Source organism: Helianthus annuus, chromosome 9 (assembly GCF_002127325.2).
Source record: "Helianthus annuus cultivar XRQ/B chromosome 9, HanXRQr2.0-SUNRISE, whole genome shotgun sequence".
Classification (NCBI taxonomy): domain Eukaryota; kingdom Viridiplantae; phylum Streptophyta; class Magnoliopsida; order Asterales; family Asteraceae; genus Helianthus; species Helianthus annuus.
This window is the reverse complement of record NC_035441.2, coordinates 144396373-144420156: the sequence shown is the minus strand read 5'-3', so window position 1 is coordinate 144420156 and position 23784 is coordinate 144396373. Positions and strand designations below refer to the sequence as shown.

The 23784-nt window shown below is 35.8% G+C and overlaps 1 protein-coding gene and 1 long non-coding RNA gene across 3 annotated transcripts; one reads left to right on the top strand and one right to left on the bottom strand.

The window, feature by feature from the left end:
• Positions 1–15959: 15959 nt before the first annotated feature.
• Positions 15960–19577, bottom strand: LOC110878365. Of its 2 annotated transcripts, XR_002557869.2 has the most exons (4): positions 19415–19577; positions 18444–18447; positions 16107–16207; positions 15960–16009 (listed from the first exon to the last, which is right to left on the bottom strand). It is a non-coding gene; the product is annotated as an uncharacterized LOC110878365 (long non-coding RNA). The 2 variants fall into 2 exon arrangements; XR_002557867.2 differs by lacking the exon at positions 18444–18447.
• Positions 19578–21821: 2244 nt separating this feature from the next.
• On the top strand, positions 21822–23290 carry LOC110878364 (galactomannan galactosyltransferase 1). The gene has a single exon (XM_022126656.2). The coding sequence runs from the start codon at positions 21887–21889 to the stop codon at positions 23180–23182; it is 1296 nt and encodes a 431-aa protein (XP_021982348.1). The 5' UTR covers positions 21822–21886; the 3' UTR covers positions 23183–23290.
• Positions 23291–23784: the final 494 nt, after the last annotated feature.

Here is a 23784-nt window from a genome sequence, read left to right as displayed (position 1 = left end):
ACTTTCCTAAGATCACAAATTTAAAATCATCAAATCAAAAGTGTGTAATACAAAATCTAAGAATTGAATCCACGCCTTAATTTCAGCAATCAAAATTGCAAAATCAACAAAAAGGTAACAAATATATATAACAACTAGTCAAATAAATCATGATTCACAAGGTAACAATAAGAAACATTAAACTTGTTGAAAATGCAAATCATCAATTTAAACAGGACTATAAAGCTTTTAACATGCAAAGATACTTACAAATCAAAATGAGGGAAATAGGGAAGAAGCTACCTTCGTTCACTGTTTTAATATGGCAAAACAACGTGGACGGTTTGGAGAAGAATATTAGGTTTAAAACTAACGTGGGACTGTGGTAAATGGGGCGGGAGCGGGTATTTTATGAGAAATTTATGATAATGTGGCGGGAGTGGGTTTTTTATGAGAAAATCTTGATTTTCTGAAACGGTTTTTCACCCATTTTTTTTCCAAAAAAAAAAAAGAAAACATTTAGGGCTTCTTTTTTAATTGCCGGAAAACCATCTCCGTCGGAGACGAGGCCGGAGACCCAAACTCAGTTATACCTTATGCATACTCTAATTCGCCGGATCTGTGCTGAAAAAGCCTAAATCGAAACGTAGGATATAAAAATCTCATGTGGAGGATGGATTATGAGGCCGCCATTGCTTCACATAATCAGCTGAAGCTCAGTCAAACCGGCTTGCGTCGCCACCAGAGTAGAGCCATTCTAGGAATCGGTATAGTGGAAACGGGGAGATGAATGAGATAATCATGATTAGTGGCGGAATAGAACGGTGCGGGAGGTGGAGCGGTAGTGGTGAGTGCCAACGAGACGGCGAATGCAAAGAGAGATGGAGAGATTGGCGTTAGGGTTTCCTCCATATTTGCTTTACCAATTTTAAAGTCACCTAATCTCTGTGTGCTTGTAGCCTTCATAATTTAAGAAAGTTAATAAATTTGTTTTCCAAATTCCCATATAACAGCTGTCTCCGGTTCCCCATATGGCTTTTCACTTCCTTTTTTATTCTTTTTAGTTTATTTAAAACATTAGATTTGTATTTTTTTTATTTTTAGAACCTATATAAAAAAACCCTAAGTAATTAACAATTACTATCACGTACAGTATATACACATACTAGGTTGGAACCCCGTGTATTACACGAGTTGAATAAATGTAATTTTATATACTAAATAAAAAACAATATACTTTTAAAAACCTCATTTATTACATGTGTTAAGTAAATATAAGTTTGTATATTAAATAATAAAAAGTTATATCTTTAAAAACCTCATTTATTGTGCGGTTTGAATAAATATAATTTTGTATACCAAACAATAAAAAAATTATATTTAAAAAAAAAACCCTGTGTATTCACGGGTGGAAGAAATGTAATTTTATATACTGAATAACAAAAAAAGGTATACTTTAAAAGAACTTTGTGTATTGTATGGCTTGAATAAATCTAACTTTATATAGCAAATAATAAAAAAATTTATATCTTTAAAACCATGTGTATTATACAGGTTTATCTATTGTTAAAAAAAAATCTTTCTAAATCAAAATGGATTTTTTTTATTATTTTTTAAATTAGGTTAATATTATTTTAAACTTTTGGTTTAATTAATAAGTTGTTTAATATAATTTCTCATAGTGAACAATAATAACATTAACAATAAATAATATGTATGTTTATCTACTGTTAAGTGAAACAATATTGATTAACGTTAAAAAAACTTTGAAACTAATATACTTTTCAAAATAAAGTTTATATTAATAAAACAATATAAAGTTTATATTAGTAAAAATTTATTTTGTTGGGTTAGAATCAAATACATTGTCTCCTAAAAATAAGAAGTCATGGGAAGAGTATCAAACGGACTCCGAGTGACCTCATTCGAGCGACATTGGAACCGTAATTCTACGATATGAGATTGTGAATTTTCGCTTTTTGGTTTTTTAACTTCTAGATATTAGATTTTTTGTTTAGATCTACGTGTCTTTTTATTTAACATGGTGTGTTTTCTATATTTATACCATTGTGTTATATTTTGTGATTCATTGTGTCTTTGTTCCCTTCTCATTTTTAGGATACTTTGTACGATAACATTAGCCTTATTTTTGTTATACTATAATTATTTGTATAAACTTAGGATTCTTAAATTAACCACACTTGAGCTTGTAAGATCATACGGAACGGAGTAGGCGTTGAAAAGTGGTGTGGAAGCCTCTCCACGCCAGGCACACCGGCCCGTGGGTGGCGTAAGGAGCGGCGGGGGGAGGAGGGCAGAAGATTTTCACCGGGGTGGAGGGATTGTGCAGTGTGAGGTGGCGGATTTTGATTGGTGAGTGTTGTTTGAGTTAGTTTTAATTAATTGATATTTTTTTTTTGAATAAAAACGTCACTTTCACGCCAACACCACCTTGTGTTTTTTTTTACCACGCTCCCTTACTATTTGGCAAACACATGACGCTTATTACCTCTCTTCATGCCCTCCCACTCCGTATGATCTAAAATTAATATAGTCTAAAACTAATATATACTATATAAACAATATGATAAATCTAATTAATTAATATAATCTATACTAAAGGATTTCAATTTGCTTTCACCTTCAAATTTCCGTTTACTTATACTATGTTTTATTTTTTTAATAATTAATAAGTGAACATCACTTAAATTTAGAATTTAAATTTATGTTTTGTCTGATTAAATTATATCCTTTAAGCGTGTAAACGAATATCTCAGATTTAGTTTATTCATTGTTTTTCGTTAGTTTTTATTCATTTAGTTTTTATTCATTAAATATTAAGTTTATGCCAATAATTTAGAGTTGATAAAATTTATATTAATTTAATTAATATTTAATAATTTAAATTAAATAATAATTATCTACAATTAAGGATGGTCTAGAATAATGACAAGTGTCCCAAACATGGTTTCTTTTATTATATAGTATAGATATAGATGTATTCAATTAATAATACGATTTTAATTTTTGTATTGGCTTTTATATATGATGTTGTCTATTTATGTTTAATGTTTGAGAAACAATTTTGGTATATTTTCTATATTTTTTGAAGATTAAATTATTTATGATATCATCCGATTCTTGAATCCGGTCCGACCGATCCAACCGGTTCGACCAGTGAACCGGTAAACCGACCGGTTCACTATCCGGTCCGGTCATGAAAACATTGATTATAACCATTTCAAACATTAGAACGCAGGGTGTGGGCGGCTTGGGTTGGGGCATTGCTTGACACGTGGTGTGTGGGGTCCATAAGGTAATTCTTCAAAAGAAGGGGTGTGAGGTGGCGTGGTTTCGGCTGGCGTGCCCAGCCATGTAGATTTTGATTTTTTTTTAACTATTTAAAATTCCATTAATTAAATTAACACACTAACTAAAATAGAAGATTGTATATTTTTTTTTTCAAAAACTACAAATAAAATTAAAAAAAACTACATGAAATAAAAAAAGCTACTTAAAACAAAAAAAAAAGATTAAAAACTTCATGATTTATCCATGTCATATAGGGATGTAAACGAACAGAACGAACACGAACAAGGCCTTGTTCGTGTTTGTACGTTAAGGAAATAAATGTGTTCATGAACGGTTCATGAACACTTACCAAACGACATTTTATGTTCATGTTCGTTCATTAAGGAATTATGCATGTTAACGAACGGTTCACGAACACACAAGAACACTAATAAATTTGGCGAACGCGACAAATGCTAAAGGTGGATGGCCAGAGAACGAATGAACGAATGTTCACGAACACCTTACCGAACATTCACGAACACAATAGAACGAATGAGACCTCTATTCATGTTCGTTCATTTAACTAATCGAACGAAATTTCTTGTTCATATTTGTTCGTTTATTAAACAGACGAACATAAATGAACTTCCCGCCGAATGGTTCACGAACTGTTCGCTGAACTTCAGTTCGTTTACAACCCTAATGTCATATTTTTTCAAGATTTCTTGTTTCATTTGCATGTCAATTCCAATTATGGGCCGGTACGGTGATTGATGGGCATGACAAGAAATTTCATATCTTCGCATTTTTCTTTTAGAGATATTTTTTTTATAGTATGACACTTGGATATTTTTTTCCATCTCGATCCTTTGTTGTTGGATGAAATTGAATGTGTCGATTTTCGTCCCAATTTCTTCCAACAGGTCGGTGTAAATGTCACGGCCCCCGACCCGGTTTGACCCGTTTCAGGAGCCGCGGAACAGAAATCCCGCGGTATTTAATTTAGGCGACAGCGGAAGTCTTTTTAAAACAGGATCTTTAGTATTAAACTGCCCATTATATAATTTAGGGATAAAACCCAGTAATTTACAATACTGTGATTTCCATGGAAATCTTTATTTTTAAAACATGTTCCTTTATTTATTTACACTGAGCCACTTTTCTAAGCTGGTAGTGCTTCCTGGCACTTTTCTTTGCTCACAACAGATTACCTGAAACATGTTTGAAAAAGGTTTTGTCAGCGGGGAAATACTGAGTGAGTTCATTCAGTTTTTAGGAAATGACTCATAGTTATAAATTACAGCATAAGAGCGATTACAATGGTTCATATCTTATTTTTATCTGGCTTTCTGTCACAATGGTGACAAGTCACAATGGTGACGATGGTCATACCACTATTAGGTCAATGAACTCTAATAGTGACGTTTCTCCCTAGTAGGTCAATGAACCTAACTGGGAGAAATAGTAATGTGCACAATACCCCACTAACCAATAAATCAAGATATCCACGACTTAGTCCCTGTAATTATAACACTTTGAAAATAATTTGGAGTATTGTAAAACAGTTGATAAAAAAGAAGAATGACTCACATTGCAGATTTAACGAGCAGTGTATAAGCCTACTGATTAGCCTTGATTATTTCTAATTTCACAATAATGCACACAAAACAGGATTAGTGATCAATACAACGATTATGATAATTCCCCGAGATCAATTTTGACAATGAATGTCCAAGTGCAATACTTCGGCTCATTTATCAAAATGACAAACGATAAAGTAGAGTACTTCAACTCGTATATCGAATTATCGACAACGACAAGGTACAATGCTTCGGCTCATTATCGAATTATTGACAACGATAAAGCATAGCCCAATGTGGGCGGCACTTAGACATTCTTTGGGTATATTGATCCCGGAAACTGAATCGTAATAACGATCGACTAATTACCCTGTTTTGCGGCAGCGATTCGATAATTGTGTGTGTGTGTTGGACTGTTTTGCTTATAACTCGACCTACGTAACTCCGATTTTCGTCGTTCAAGTGCCAAAATTCAAGTCCCAACCCCTGCTATTTATACTGAAATTTTGACACCGTCGCGTAGCGCGAGGGGGTACCCCCTTAGGCGTCGCGCTACGCGAGTGACCACCCTATTTTCATAGAGTAGCCCTTCGTGCGTGTAGGCTTGCTGTGTTGTCAGTTTCTTAAAATTCGATTTTTACATTTAGTTATGAAGATAATCGTTGGCTAGGGTTTATCCCCCCCTGAGTTTTAGGGGCCCTGATCCTGATTCTGAAAATTCTGAAAATTTTAGGGTTTGTGTAGAATCACTTGGGTGCCTCAATTAGAGTTTCCTTAATAGCTAATTACTATCCTAATTAGGGATTTTAGTGACAGTTGTTACATCCTCCCCACCTTAAGAAAAATCTCGTCCTCGAGATTCACTGAAATAGATGAGGGTATTTTCACTTCATCTCTGATTCCAGTTCCCAAGTATACTCTTGTTCTCTTTTGGATTCCCATTGGACTTTCACTAACACTAGTCGTTTGTGTTTGAGAAACTTAATTTTCCGATCTTTTATTTGTAGGGGTTTCTCTATCATTTATCTCTATATCTTGAAGAGGTACTACCAAGGATTCGCCTGATAGATGTTTCTTGAGATTGGATATATGAAACACATCATGTACTTCAGCTAATTCTTCTGGTAGTTGTAAATGATAAGCTACTGGTCCTATGTGTTGGATTACTGGTAATGGTCCTACGTATAAGAGACTTAGCTTCTTCTCTTACCGAATTTATAAATTCCTTTCCAAGGAAATACTTTCAATAGTATTTTGTCTCCAACCTGGACTTCGACGGCTTTTGTTTATTATTTGTATAGTTCTTCTAACCGTCTTCAGCCTTTCCTTCGTGATACTAAATATCATAGTCGTAGTCATCGAGGATTTCCCTTTTTCCTCATGTTTAATTCTTGTTGCTCAAATATGTATCTTAAAATCTTATGACCCATATGGATAGTAAGCTTGCTTAGATAATGTTTCCTAATCTTAAGGATAACTTGTGGTTTCTAATTTTTAGGCTTACAAGTGGTAAGGCTTTCTTCGTGCTTTTGCGATTGCCTTGATGCATACACAATTACCTTTTTGTGTCGCATTACCATATATCCAAATTTTAACTTTGAAGCATTACCGTATACTTTAAAATCTTTTGTTCCTTCTGGTAAGGCTAGCTAAAGGCTTCTTTTTGTTCGGGTTCTTATTTAGAATTAACTGTGTTAACTTAGTTAAGGATATATCTATCTAAAAGAATCCTTAATAAACTGCCTATAGTATCCGGCTAAATTTTACAAAATACTTACTTTCCATTTTAAAGATTGCGAACTCTTCCATTGCTATCTTAGCAGGATCTAAGTGAATATCTTCATGATTTATCATGTGACCTTACGTGGTTTATTTCCTATAATCATAAATACTTCTCCGGCGGTTACCTGGATTTTCTATAAAGTTCTTATCACAGAGAATTCGAGTAGGGTTGGCTACTAACTAATCTATTTCTAACACAACATTAAACTTGGCTAATTTCATAGGAATTAGGTTAGCGAAGAATTATATGACCTGAAAGTTATATTTTCCTTTTTGCATGTTTTGACTGTAAAGATTTGTCTTAGGTTGACAGAATGAAGTATTTTATAAAACTTTGGTGTGCATCAGAGTCAGTTAATACTTTTTGTGTAAACGTTGTAACCTAGGACGTACCGGCTATTACATCTGGAATGAGCTCTGTCTCCTGAGCAGTCAATTGAAAGGCTCTTGCATTCCTTTTTGCTTCTTCTGCAGGTTTGGCTTTAGTGTCAGATGGTTTGTTCAGTTTTGGACAATTTGGCCTAAGATGTCCAGTTTCTCCACAGTTGTAACAAACTGAAAATTTCTTCCTCCTGCAGTCTTCTTCCTGATGCCCCGGAATTTTGCAAAAATTGCAGTATCCTTTGCATCTTCCAAAATGCTTTCTTTTGCAAAAATTGCAAAATGAACTAGTAGAAGATTGCCCATTCCCTCCTTTCTTAAAATCGTTATGGTTATCCGAACGGATTACCTGGGTAATCTTTTGGGCTACTTCCTTCCTTCTATTTTCTTCTCTTGTCCGTACTAGTTCGTCAGTCAGAGTATTGGCTAAATCTACCGCATCATCAATCGTGCGAGGTTTCGCAGCCTTGACGATGTTACGGATTTCAGAAATCAATCCCCAAATATATCGAGAAATAAGTACTGGCTCTGGCGAAGCCAGGGTTGGTACTACTCGAGCATATTCGAAGAATGTCGTAGTATACTTTCGACAATCTACATCAACCATTCGGTGGGTTAAAAACTTGTTTGTCATTTGTTCCTTTTCATATTCGGGACAGAATTTTCTTTCTACCAAGCTTTTAAATTCTTCCCAGTTCATAGCATACGCCATCCTTCTTCCTTTTGATTGTAACACCGTATTCCACCATTCTAGCGCTCCTTCTTTGAAAAGGTTTGACGCGTACATGACCTGATCATCCTGAGCACATTTACTTATGGCAATTACTGCCTCAGTTTTCTCTAACCAACGTAGTGCCGCAGTCGCTCCTTCGTTGCCTGCAAACTCAGATGGTTTACAAGCAAGAAATTCCTTGTAAGTGCAACCAGGCGTTGCAACTTTCATTTTCTTAGGGAGCGGCGCTGGTTGTGGTTCATTGTCATGATTAACATGATCATTGCCTTCGTTTACGCTATTACTGAAGTTATCTTCAGAAATATGTTTGCTAGGAACGGGTTGTTGTGGTTCTATTGGATCTTTAACAGCAGCAACGATGGCTGGAATAGCGTTGGCTATCCCTTGAGCTATCATTGTTGGAATAGTGTTGGCTATCCCTTGAGCAACGATATTTTCTATATCCTGCCTAGTCATATATTGATCCCCCGGTTGTTGTTCAGAATCATTAGCCTCATTAACTAGTTCATTATTAGCGTTTTCCATTTGACAACTAAGTTATAGATAAATAATTAGTATACAAAATATTATACTTAATTGCACATAATCACGTATACGAACAAAATTTGTAAATTTTCTAAAATTTCATGCTTCTATATACAACTGTTTTATTATTTATCTTACACATACTGGTTTTACTATTACTATTACAATAACAGTTTCATAAATCCCCTATCCTTTTGTAAACGATTTTCTAGTAACTGTATTCCCTCTTATCGTATTTCCAGGAGATCTGTTTCCCAGTCTCTTGGATTCTATTCCCAGTATCTATTAGTTCTTCACCAAAGCGAAGTTCAGTCTTATTCTTGTTACTCATTGGTGGATTTGGTAAAGGTTCTAGATAGAATTTTAAGGAAAAAGCTTATAGGGATAGTTTTGTAACTGTATTTCATTAATTAACCATTCGTCTATTTGCGAGTGGATTGAAGGGTTTGGAATAGATGGTTCTAAGTTCATTGGTAGTGGTGTTTCAAGAGAGCGATTAAAAATAGTTTCATTAACAGGCTTAATAGTATTATGGCTTGCCATTATAGAATCTAACTCTTCCTGAGATGGTAACTTTTCAATTTGCCTAGAACTTTCCCCAATTTCTATGTCCTTGGGCGTGGGTTTCTTGGGAGGTAAAGCATCGAATTCTATAGGTTCTTTTATATCTGGTATATACCTATTGAAATCTCTGGAAACCTCTACTCTTACTGGATAGAGATTTAAATTCTGAAGGGCCTCAGACAAATTACTCATGCTGTTTAGCAAAATAGACATAGTCAGAATTCATAAAATTTATAGAAAACTTTTTAAATCTGTGTTCCTACTGGGTATGATTGAAATTTACATCATACGAGGTTTTATTTTATGATTTTCTTGATAAGACTTCTAGATTGTAGATAATAAAGGTACTAATACTTGAGTCAAATTATTTAAGAATTTGCATGACTTACTACATTGACTAGCATATAAAGATCTGCTCATACTGTACACAATTAGTCAGATAAATAAACAAATAATCACAAAATAGCAATTAATGGAAATTAAGTATTTTCTAAATACTTAATTGGCTTAAATCAGTGGCTTGAGAAGTGGCTCTGATACCACCTTATTTCTGTCACGGCCCCCGACCCGGTTTGACCCGTTTCAGGAGCCGCGGAACAGAAATCCCGCGATATTTAATTTAGGCGACAGCGGAAGTCTTTTTAAAACAGGATCTTTAGTATTAAACTGCCCATTATATAATTTAGGGATAAAACCCAGTAATTTACAATACTGTGATTTCCATGGAAATCTTTATTTTTAAAACATGTTCCTTTATTTATTTACACTGAGCCACTTTTCTAAGCTGGTAGTGCTTCCTGGCACTTTTCTTTGCTCACAACAGATTACCTGAAACATGTTTGAAAAAGGTTTTGTCAGCGGGGAAATACTGAGTGAGTTCATTCAGTTTTTAGGAAATGACTCATAGTTATAAATTACAGCATAAGAGCGATTACAATGGTTCATATCTTATTTTTATCTGGCTTTCTGTCACAATGGTGACAAGTCACAATGGTGACGATGGTCATACCACTATTAGGTCAATGAACTCTAATAGTGACGTTTCTCCCTAGTAGGTCAATGAACCTAACTGGGAGAAATAGTAATGTGCACAATACCCCACTAACCAATAAATCAAGATATCCACGACTTAGTCCCTGTAATTATAACACTTTGAAAATAATTTGGAGTATTGTAAAACAGTTGATAAAAAAGAAGAATGACTCACATTGCAGATTTAACGAGCAGTGTATAAGCCTACTGATTAGCCTTGATTATTTCTAATTTCACAATAATGCACACAAAACAGGATTAGTGATCAATACAACGATTATGATAATTCCCCGAGATCAATTTTGACAATGAATGTCCAAGTGCAATACTTCGGCTCATTTATCAAAATGACAAACGATAAAGTAGAGTACTTCAACTCGTATATCGAATTATCGACAACGACAAGGTACAATGCTTCGGCTCATTATCGAATTATTGACAACGATAAAGCATAGCCCAATGTGGGCGGCACTTAGACATTCTTTGGGTATATTGATCCCGGAAACTGAATCGTAATAACGATCGACTAATTACCCTGTTTTGCGGCAGCGATTCGATAATTGTGTGTGTGTGTTGGACTGTTTTGCTTATAACTCGACCTACGTAACTCCGATTTTCGTCGTTCAAGTGCCAAAATTCAAGTCCCAACCCCTGCTATTTATACTGAAATTTTGACACCGTCGCGTAGCGCGAGGGGGTACCCCCTTAGGCGTCGCGCTACGCGAGTGACCACCCTATTTTCATAGAGTAGCCCTTCGTGCGTGTAGGCTTGCTGTGTTGTCAGTTTCTTAAAATTCGATTTTTACATTTAGTTATGAAGATAATCGTTGGCTAGGGTTTATCCCCCCCTGAGTTTTAGGGGCCCTGATCCTGATTCTGAAAATTCTGAAAATTTTAGGGTTTGTGTAGAATCACTTGGGTGCCTCAATTAGAGTTTCCTTAATAGCTAATTACTATCCTAATTAGGGATTTTAGTGACAGTTGTTACAGTAAAACCCTTTACCTGAGGCCGAACCCGATCTCCCTCTTTGAATCCGCTTTTTTGATGTGTCTCTACCTGGTGGGCGGGAAGGAGACTCATCAAAATCATCCAAATTACGATCAAGCTCTTGATTACGAGCAGTGGTAAAAATGGTAAAAAAAAATGGGTGAGGATTTATAATGTTAAAAAAGAAATATTTTTTTAAACAAAGTAGCCGTTTGGCAACGGCTAGCCTAAATGGTCATCTCTCACCAGCCACCTCACCTCCCCCCCCCCCCCGCTCCACGCCAGCGAGGCAACGCCATAGCCAACGCTGCTGGCCCGGTGTGGTTTAGCCAACGTTGCTTTGCAACCCTCGCCACAACCAATGCCCCACACCCCATAGCCTTATACCTGAAATTGGGGTTTAATGATTGCAATTTACATGAGTGCCAACATTATTAAAAAAATACATTTAATTATTTGTTATCTAATTGATTTTTTTGCATTTCTATATTTTAACTCTATATACATTTATGCGGTTACTAAATCCGGTTAGACCACTTTGACCAGCGCACCAATAATGCCACCAGTTCAATGTCCGGTCAAGTTATAATAATATTGTTCGCGGATCATTGAAGTGTGTGTAAAGATGTTCGTGACGTTGTCAAATTGGTCAAATGTGGGTCATTGTTAATTAGAATAAGTTTGTTTTGAATAAATATTATAATTTTAATATAATAACTTTTAAAAAGTTGGTCAACAATGTTTGATCCATGCGCAAATTCCCAGCCAAAATTTATGGTGGCGAAATCTAGTTCCTTGCGACGTAACGGTTTTTTTTATTAAATTGTTGAGTTTTATTATAAACAAGTATAAATATTAAAAATAATTAGGATGTCTTTTTTATTTGTTATGCCAAGTGTGAGTACTATTAAGACTTTATTTTTATGTTTTAGTTTGCTATAGCAAGTGTCGTTACTATGACAAACTGAACGAATACCTATCAAATTCCGCCTAGGTTCGGCAGCAACGTGCAGGCTGAATCATCTAGTTGAGTAATATCATGTAGTACTTCCAGTCAAACAATAATCATTAATTAAGATGCGAAAGAAAAATTATTTGACTATACAACTTTACCACAAGAAAAAACCAATAAAAAATCTAGTGATAATTAAAAAAATTAGACACAAAATAACAATCTTTTACTAAGTTTCCACTAGAAAAAGTTCAATAAAAATGAGATCATCTATCACATGGCTTATCTTCATCATTGTCTATCCTGTACAAAAAAAAAAAAAAAAAATTGTATTAATAGACTACAATTAAAAAAAATAATACAAAATGTGTGTGTGTATATATAATCTCAAACCTTGATCATTTAGTTTGATGTGGTTTATCAGCAATACGTCCCTTCCGTGTGGTCAGATCGTAAGTATGTGGTGCCTTCAATCCTGTAATTACCTGGTTGAATACCGACTGAAAATGGTGGTAGATCATCAAACTGGTCATATTCTTCCTCATTAGCGACATTGTCGACACCAATAATACGTCGTTTACCTTGCAAGACGATGTGGTATCTTGGGTTGCTCGGGTCATTGACAAAAAACACTTGTCTGACATGTTTTGCGAGAACAAATGGTTCAGATGCATAGCCATCACTTTTAAGGTCTACAAGAGTAAAACCGTATTTATCAACTTTGACACCTGTACGATTATTCACCCATTTACATCTAAACACAGTTTGAGTGAAATCATAATAATCTAATTCCCAAATTTCTTGTATGACACCGTAATAAGAATCTTTAGCAATTCTTATCATTGTATCATGATTCATCCTATCAAATTCAGCCGTTGATGCTATTATTGTAACTCCACTGTTCTGCATTGTACTTTTTGCATCTTGATCTTTAGTATAAAACGTGTAACCATTAATGTCGTACCCTTGGTAAGATTTAACTTTAAAATCTGGACCTTGCCCTAACTTTTCCACAATTCTGTCAACCTTAGTTGTTGTTACCTTAGTTTTCATCCAACTAGAAAACTCCTTATTATGCTTTATTATATACCACATATTATCCTTACCCTGGTATGTCGCCCGTAAAATGTTCATGTGTTCTTCAACAAATGGAGCAAGACAAGTCATGTGTTTTAGGACTAATAAATGTGCAATTTGTAAAGTGTCACGACTTGGGATGATGTTTTTCATACCAACACCTCCAACCCCATCAAGTTTACCCGAGTGACGAGATTGAGGTACACCAATACTATCCACACCTTCCAAATAACCTGTACAAAATTCAAGCACTTCCTCGGAAGCATATCCCTCAACAATACTACCCTCAGGTCGGTTAGGATTTCTTACATAACCTTTTAAAAAACCCATATATCTTTCAAAGGGGTACATGTAACGTAGAAACACAGGGCCACAAGCCTTAATTTCCCCTACTATATGGGATACTAGGTGAACCATAACATCAAAAAAAGACGGTGGAAAGTACATCTCTAGTTCACAGAGCGTGATGATAACTTCTTTTTGCCATGTATCCAGTGACTCGGGATCAATAACTTTCGAGTGAATCGTGTTAAAAAACAAACAAAGTTTTGTGATTGTATGTCGGATGTTCTCTGGTAACACTCCACGAACTGCAATAGGAATCATATGTGTAATTAAAACATGACAATCATGAGACTTCATACCAAGAAGTTTACAGTCTTTCATTGACACTAAACTTTTAATGTTTGCAGAATAAGTTGATGGTACCTTAATATCATGTAAACATTTGCAAAACTTTGTTTTTTCTTCTCTTGACATAGTATAACATGCAGGTGGCAGAAAAATACGGTTGTCTCTCTCAACAGGGGCAAGCTCTTTACGTATTCCCATATTTACCATGTCTTTACGGACATTTATCCCATCTTTCGTTTTACCGGGAATATTTAATAATAAGCCCAACAAGCTATCACATACGTTTTTTTCGATATGCATAACATCTAGGCAATGTCTAACATCTAAATGTTTCCAGTAAGGTAATTCCCAAAAGATTGACTTCTTTTTCCAAATAACACCTTTCTCAACGCGAGTTCTTTTTCCCAACACAGTTTTTTTTCCCAACACAGTTTTTAAATTTTTAACTCTTGAAAATGCATCAAATCGTTTCCTTATCTTTCGGAGCTCGGTACTACCATCAAACTCTTCCTTTTTCTCTCGATAAATGTGACCATCTGGAAGGAATCTTCGATGTCCCATGTATACAGTTTTTTTGCAATTTTTTAAATATACTGAACTTGTCTCATCTTCACAAACAGGACATGCTTTCTTACCTTTCGTCTTGTACCCTGACAAGTTACCGTACGCAGGAAAATCACTTATGGTGCAAAAAATCATGGCCCGCAATTTAAATTGTTCTTTCTTGTAAGCATCATACATATCTACACCTGAACTCCATAGAGTTTTTAAGTCTTCAATTAAAGGAGACAAATAAACATCAATATCATTACCAGGTTGTTTCGGACCCTGAATCAACAAAGACATCATAATGTATTTTCGTTTCATGGCTAACCACGGTGGAAGATTGTAGATACATAAAAGAACCGGCCAAGTACTACGGAGACTACTCATGCTGCCGAAAGGATTGATTCCGTCTGAACTAAGTCCAAACCGTATGTTTCTAATCTCTTCTCCAAATTCTGGATACATGTTATCAATGTTTCTCCACTGAGGTGAATCTGCCACGTGTCTTAATTTTCCATCATTTACACGCTCATCTGAATGCCAACGTAATAGTTTTGCCTCTTTTTCGTTTGAAAACAGACGTTTCAATCTCGGTATGATGGGAAAATACCACAACATTTTAGCCGGTGGCCCATTTTTTGTCACATCATCATCAACTTCATCGGTTTCTTTTTTACGTTTATACCTTGATGCATTACATCTAAAACATTTATGTTCATTCTCGAACTCATTTCTATATAACATACAATCATTTGGACATGCATGTATTCTTTCAATTTCTAATCCCATAGGACACATCAACTTTTTTGCTCGGTATGTCGAAAGCGGTAACTCATTACCTTCGGGAAGCATGTCGTGCAAAAGCACTAATAAATTTGTGAAACTTTTATCACTCCATCCGTTTTTTGACTTTAAATGAAACAACTTCAACACAGCATTAAGTTTCGAAAATTTTTCACAACCGGGATACAACGGTTTTCCTTCTTCTTCAAAGAGTTGTTGTAATTTTTCTTGATCATCCGCACCAATATTAGTCTCTAAATCATGAAACATTTCATTTAAGTTGTCATTTGGGTCATTAAAATGGTCATTATCGTCATCAATATTTGAATCATTGTTCTCCCTATTATCATCATCTAGATTGATTGACGTTGTGCTAGTGTTGGTAAGTGATTCCCCATGCATTGACCAACATGTGTATCTAGGCATAAAACCACGTGTAATTAAATGAAACTGTATGAAACTGTATGTCTTTGATATCATTAAATCTTTGGAAATTTTTACAAATTGTACAAGGGCAACAAATCAATCCACTTCCACTATTCAACCGATGTGTTTCAGCAACCCTAAGAAAATTTCGAACGCCATCTGTATATGTCGAGCTTGTACGTGTGCTATGGTACATCCAGTAAGTAAGTACGATCCATCTGCAAATTAAAAATAAACAAATAAATCATATAATTGCATATATAATTGCATATATATACACACACATATATGGTGTAAACTAGTGTTCTAAGGCGGTGGATCCTAACCCACTTTTTGAATATTCTATCTCATATGTATATATTTTAACAAGTTGACTATTTAAGAAAAAATCGACAGCATTTCGCCTTAACTCCCCAAGTATGCGTATAACCCGCAAACTCGAAGGAGCTAAGGCGAAATGCTACCGATTTTTTCTTAAACAGCCAACCCGTTAAAACATATACAGATCCTAATGAGATAGAATATTCAAAAAGCAGTCCCAAAATGGGGACAATCCGAAATTTATCTCTATTAGATAAATTTCGGACGGGTATACTCTAAAGGTTATCTAGATCTAGATGTATATGCATATAATCAATATATATAACAACAAATGGAATATGAATAGAATTTCCGTACCTTTAAATTGGTGATAGAATGAAGAGTTGACGAAATTATAATTCTTCAATTTTTAACTACAATTAACAGCATATAATCAATTAATACATGAATGAAATTAACTAGAGGTAAAAATATATTAACAATTAATGAAACAAAATGAAATTTTCCTACCTTATATGGGTTGTTGAATGAATTTAAAGCTGAAGATTTGAGAAGATACAGCTAACTCAATCAAGTGGACTGTGGCTATGGTTTTGGGAGTAACAGTGTTTCTGAACTACAATAAAATGAAGAAGAGGTTAGAAAAATATTAAAAGAGAAAGCATATAATGAACGAGCTTAGTCACTTTTGTGGCATCATGACTTGCGTATATGGGTATCTCAATAAGTAATTACTTTTTAACTCATCATTAGAGGTTCAAACTGACCAAAATATACAATATTCTTTCTGGTGATTCTAATAAAAAGAAAAAAAATCAGGAAACGATATAACAAAAACTAAACACATAATTAAAACATGTCACCAAGTTTAAGACGCATACATTTATTAAAAATCATAATATTAATGGGATCTAAGCTCAAGTCTGATGACTTCAAATCAAAACTCAAATCGTATATCTCGGATGATTTGAGAAGGTCAAAATGAGGTATCCAAAACAGTACAGTACAACCCGACCCGAAACCCATTTCAACCCGGACCCGTTCCAACCCGAACCCGTTTTGACCCGAACCCATCCCGACCCGAACCAAAACAACCCTTTTTTATTTGACCCATTCTGACCCGGACCCGTTTTAACCCGAACCCATTTTGACCCGCAACCCAACCCAACCCTAAATCCAAACTCGATTTCCTTAGAAATAGATTAGAAAATGACCATTTTACCCTTTTTTTTTACTAAACCATAAAAAAAATTAAATTTCATACTTTTGTCCTAACATCATACCTTCAAAATCTTTATAGCATATTACATAAAAAGTCTTTAACTGCTAGCCTCTGCAGTCCACATTTGCAGAGCATTTTATAACAATTTACAAACTTACACATCTTTAATAGGTATAATCAAACAAAGAACTCAAGTTTTGCTATATTCTGGTATCAATATATGTATCTTGTGAAAACCCAAACAAAAATTGTTCATAAACGCAACTAAATTTTCACAATTAAACCCAGCTACTTGCTAATAAAATTAATAATTAGTCAACAAGATTCAACCTAATATGAAACCATTCATTAATTGAAAGTACCTGGTTCTTCTAAACAAAAATCCACAGTAAATTCAACTATAAGCCTTAATCCATAAGTGATCTCAAATCTACTGGTTAAAGTTTCTGTTGCTTGGGCAAACGCTCAAGGAACGTGATCTCATATGTTGGACTCGGGTTCATGAAGTAGAAATACGGGTCCCAAAACTTAACACCGCGAACCGTTGTACCATGTTCTGTTTAAGGTTCATAGCCACTGGGACAATCCTGTCACTTAACTCAGCAAACAAGGGACTGAACCGTAGTAAGAAAGGTTCACGACAAGTGGTGCCTTCTGGGCAGACCACTAGGTCCCCTTTCTGGAGTAACTCTTTGATACGGGCAGCATCCGCTTCACGTTCACGAGTGAGGGCAATTGCGAGATTGGTGACATGAATCTCGAGAGTTTGCTAACACTGTAAGTAACACAAAACGGTTTGCGTCCAAGTGCAAGTCATAGCCATTGTAAAACTCTGGTTTGTTTTTTGTTTTAACCATTATTTTGCTATGCTCATGATAGTTGCCAACAAACAAAATGTTTCTTTTTAGTCTTAAAAAGTCAAACTTTTTTACTTTCTTTGCAAGTTTTACTTAGTTAACAGTATTTTCTATGGATATATCAAAATTTATGTGATTTTCTGAACCCGGAGGTAGATGAGTAGATGACATATATTCAATGATGTGGATTCAACATTTGACTTTTTTAGTCGTAGGTCAACTCACAAAAATACAGTAAGTTAGAATTAATTGTTTGTAAAATCAACTGATTTGTGTGTTGAGAAGAACTAAAGGAGATGAGGATAGTGATGTAGCATCACATGAGAGTTGAATTAGTGTTAAAACTAAAATGTTTAATTTCAATGCAGGAAACGAAATATTGAATAGCGAAACAATAGTTTCTGAACTTAACTTAGGAAAAAAATTTATACAAGTAAACATGTGACGAGTCATCAAATAGAAATATAAGATGGGGTTGATCAAAAGATAAAAAAGCGTGGACTCAACTGAGCTGTAGCTACCAATATTATGCTTACGGAAAAAAAAGTTATAGAAGTAAACATGTGACAAGTCATCACACGTATTCGAACATGTGACGAGTCATCACACATATTCAATACTTACAGTGTTACCAAACTCTCGAGATTCATGTCACCAACTCCCGCAATTGCCCTCACTCGTGACCGTGAAGTGGATGCTGCCCGTATCAAAGAGTTACTCCAGAAGGGGACCTAGTGTTCTGCCCGGAAGGCACCACTTGTCATGAACCTTTCTTACTACGGTTCGGTCCCTTGTTTGCTGAGTTAAGTGACAGGATTGTCCCAGTGGCTATGAACCTTAAACAGAACATGTTCCATGGTACAACGGTTCGTGGTGTTAAGTTCTGGGACCCGTATTTCTACATCAGGAACCCGAGTCCAACACATGAGATCACGTTCCTTGAGCGTTTGCCCGAGGAAATGACAGTTAAGGGTGGCGGAAAATCATCTATCGAGGTAGCGAATCATGTGCAGAAAGTGTCGGGTGGTGTTCTTGGAAAAATATTTTAAAATATTTTATATGTATATTATATCAAAATACCATATAAAAAATATGGTATATCTGCATATATAAAAACTAAATATTATACATGGCGATACACTTGAAAAAATATTTTAAAATATTTTATATGTATATTATATCAAAATACCATGGTATATATGGTATTTTACATGTATATTTAACAAAAACCTAAAATCCAGCTACTTTATAGCTATATTTAATTGCTATTTATATGAAAAAAAAGAATAAATAAATTGTCTAATAGCTATCTATTGCTACAACCCTAATAGTGAGCCTAGACCTATACGCTACGTAGCGCACTATAGCGATTGATACACTCGCTATTGACAAGAATGGATTCAAGCAACCCAGTAAGCAAACTTAATACTTCACTAGGGGTGCAAAAATGGATGGTCCCTAGGGGTGTTATCGGGTCAGGTAAGGTTTCAAACTCACAATCCTTAAATTTATGTTTTAAAGTATAATCCTTTTTAATATGATTGCTGGAGGTGAAATGGATGCCAGTGGGTCACTAAGCAAACCTAACATTTCACTAGGGGTTTAACTATGGATGGTCCCTGGTGGTGTTAACGGGTCGGGTAGGGTTTCAAACAAAAGATCCTTAAATGTATGTTCTTAAAGCATAATCTTCTTTAACAAATGCATGCGTTATACCAGAGCATCAAATAAAAACTCACCTTTACGCTGGACGACAGAAATTCGCCGAGGTGTGCCGGGAAGAATGGAAAATCACTGTTGTAATCCAAATGCGGCGCCTTTGGAAGATGCTTCGGAAGACAAAGGAGCTCTGATCTAGTCTAATTTGGGAAGGAGGAGGATCTCAGCGAAGATTATTGTCGTTCGTGGCCAATGTTTTAAAAACCAGTTAAAACCGGCCGGTTGTACCTGTTGAACCATCCGGTAAAACCGGTAAAACCGGTTAAACCGCCCGGTACACCCGGTTGAACCGCCTGATACACCCGGTTAAACCGTTTTTGAGCCAAATCCGGTACGGTATAAAAACCGGATTTTAAAACAATGTTCGTGGCAGAGAGATTGAGAAGATAAACCATTCGTCTCAAAAGGTATAACCGTCCCAGAAGAATGCGGCCCACATCCCCAAATACTTTAACCGTCCCAAAATAATGCACCGCCCCAAATGATTTCTTTTAATAACCCGGTTTGTTTTAGACTGGCCCAAATAAACCTTATTGACCCACTTTTTTATACAATGAAATTTTGTAGAGGTTTTTTGACACTGTATTTTTCTAAACCGCCCAAAAATGTTATTTGAACCGTCCCATAAACCCAGTTTTGTACTAGTGTAGGGTTTCTTTTATTATCTGACTGCTATAAGAAACTACAAATACAAATAATTATTATATAGAGACTAATTTACGTTTAGGAAACTTAATCCTCAAGTTAGGATCAAGCCTGTATAAAGATAATTAAGGCCAGCTAAATTAAAACCTAATTTACTACTAATTATAAACTGTGTGAGCCTATCCAAGACTATAGCTAGGCGCCCTCCTATGATCGGACCTCCACACCAAATCATTTAAGAAGACTCTAGTCTATAGTATCAAATTGTGTAGATAACTAGTTTTATATCTCGCTTGCGTTGCTGCACGATAAACCGAATACAACTTAGTTTAATAACATGTACGTTTGTGTTTCGGTTACTTGTACATACTACTCACAACACGATCTTGATAAAAATTGCATCGAGACGTAGATAAAAATACATTCGTCAAAGAAAAAAATATTTATAAAGTGGAGTAACGTTATTAAAGTCTAAGAGCAGTAATTTAAACTGAGCTAAATCGGATATTTTTTAGTTTGATAACATGTACGTTTGTAATTCGGTTACTTATACATACTACTCATAACCAATGTTGTAGAAGGCGCTAGGCGCTAGTCGGGCGGTGAGGTACAGCCTAGGGATTAATCGGGATTAATCGAAATGGGATTTTTATATGTATTTTTTCAAAATTATATATATATACCCAATAATATAAAAATAAATCTTCAAAATTCACATAAATACTTCAAGTTTCAGATAGTATGGTTCGATTTTGACCGATTTTGACCAATTTTGACCGCCTAGGACCGCCTAGAACCGACTAGGACCGATTTTTATCGATTTTGACCGACTAATATTGTCTGATTAATCCGATTTTTGACCGCCTAGGACCGATTTTGACCGCCTAGGACCGATTTTTGACCATGACCGATTAATTGACCGCCTAGCTCAAAATTAGGCAGTAGATGACCGCCTAGCGCCTAGGCGCCGATTAATCGGCCGCCTAGGCCGATTTCTGCAACCATGCTCATAACACAGACTCAATAAAAATAACATCAAGACGTAGATAAAAATACACACGTCAAAAAAATATTTATTAAATTTAGGAACCGTAGATTACCTTTATTAGAGTTTAAGCATATTAAATGTAATATATTCATAAAAAATAAAAAAAAAAAAAAAAAAAAAAAACTTTACACAACTCGAGTTTCAAACTCAGCACATTTAGTCGAAGTCACTCCACCACATGCTATTTTCATACTTATGTTTGCCTTCGATTGTATATATGCTAACCTAAAAAACGCAATAGCCAAAAGTTTTTGACCAATAGAAAATCGTTACTATTTTGGCAATGATGTATTTCCTCTCGGGTTAAGGGACTCTACTAGACGGTGATGAAGATTAAAATACAATAGCGGGTATGTGTAGGGATGAGTTTGGTTCCAACTAGTATCAAACTAGTGCTGATATCAAAAATTCTTAAAAGTGGATATTAATACCGAATACACTTCAATACCAATACCGGTAAGATTTACTCATCTTGTGTTTACGGTATAAAAGAAAAATATTAATGCAGCCAATGGTCTTCGAAAACGTGGATAAAGTGGCCACCTATACACCAACGTGTCAACCATGCAATCAGAGACTCCAATTACAACCAGAAAGGCTCATCTTCACCGACATCATTATCATCAATCATCGTCATCCATCACTGTATTACTAATCAATCCTTAATATAGAAAAAAAATTTGTATTCATCCCCGATTTAACACCGTTGCTTCAACTTTTTTCAAAGCTACACACAAAATGGTCCAAACCCTTGCAATAAAACGGCCTCAAATAAAACCACTCGACCCAAATCACCAACATGCCGAACCAAACCGGGTCATCTTTTTCCTCGAACATAATCCCCATTATTGCCGGAACCATTGTCGCCCTATCACTATTTTGGGCTTTCAGGCCCATAATCACCTTCACTTTCACATCTCCAAACACCACCACCACTTTCAACACCGGAGTCAACACTTACAACATATTCTCCGGTCCCACCATCAGCGGTCATGAATTTAACCATACCCACGACCCACCCGAACCCACATTCTACGACGACCCGGATCTAACATACACCATCAACAAGCCCATAAAAAACTGGGACGAAAAACGACGAGAATGGCTATGGCTACACCCCTCTTTCATATCCGGTATAGAGAAACGGGTCATGTTAGTAACCGGGTCACAAACCGGCCCGTGCCAGAACCCGGTTGGAGATCATTTGTTATTGAGATTTTTCAAGAACAAAGTTGACTACTGCCGGATACACGGGTACGATATTATCTACAACAACCTACTCTTCCATCCCAAGATGTTCACTTACTGGGCCAAGATTCCGTCGGTTCGGGCCACGATGTTGGCCCACCCCGAAGCCGAATGGATCATGTGGGCCGACGCAGATGCGGTTTTTACCGATATGGATTTTAAGATACCGTTACAACGTTATAAAAACCATAATTTTGTTGTGCACGGGTGGCCGGATCTTATCTACAAGAACAAAAGCTGGACCGGGTTGAACGCGGGCGTTTTTTTGATCCGCAACAGTCAATGGGCTTTTGATTTCATGGATGTTTGGTCGGGTATGGGTCCGCAGACTCCGAATTATGAAAAGTGGGGCGAAATATTGCGTGAAACATGCAAGGATAAAACTAGACCCGAATCCGATGATCAAACGGGTCTGGTTTATTTGTTATTAAAAGAAAAAGAAAAATGGGGGGATAAAATTTATATTGAAGATGGGTATTATTTGGAGGGGTATTGGAAGAACATAGTGGGAAAAGTGGAAAGAATAACGGAGAAATATAACGGCGTTATGAAATCGGAGCGTGGGTTAAGGAGGCGACATGCTGAAAAGGTGAGGGGCTATTCTGCGTTGTGGGAGGCGTATTTGGAAGGGGAGGGTTGGAGACGGCCGTTTATGACGCATTTTAGAGGGTGTCAGCTGTGTAGTGGTACACATAACGGGTTGTACACTCGGCATAGTTGTTTGGACGCTATGGAGAAGGTGTTGAACTTTGCGGACAATCAGGTGTTGCGGAGTTATGGTTTTGTGCACACGAGTTTAGGGGATTCGGAGTCGGTGATGCCTCTCCCGTTTGATTATCCCGCCTGAGGGAGTTATACGTATGTTGTTTGTAAAGATTAAAGTTGGTGTAGTTTGCAATTATAATAAGCTTTTGGGGTTTTTTTCTAGTTTTTATTTTTTGGAAAGGGGGTTATGATGGGCGTTTAATTATTAATTATAACTAGGATTGCGACCCGCCGCATTGCGGCGGAGATTCTTTAGTTATAACTAAGTGGATCTAGGACCCGCATGTTATGTTAAACCTGTCAAACGTGGAAAAATAGACGATGTAAAAACGTTCATCTACACACGCACGTTGCGTCGTGTTAACTCGCAAAATTTAGAATGAAACGTAAAAATGTTAAACCAAAGACACAGCTGCGATGTGTTAAGTCACAAAATTTAGAATCAAACATAAAGCGAAAAATTTGCGAAAAATGAAAACTATAAATGACCAAAGTTGAAAGTAAAAAGTTATAAGGATAGATTGCAAAAGATAAAAAGTTTTTGGTTAAAAGTAAAAAACAAATAGTTTTGGGTTAAAAGTAATTTATGAAATATTTTGGGTGAAAAGTAAAAAAAAAAACATTTTTTTTAAAACCCCAAAGCCAACGTTACGACAACAATATGCATAACCATTTTTTCTTTGA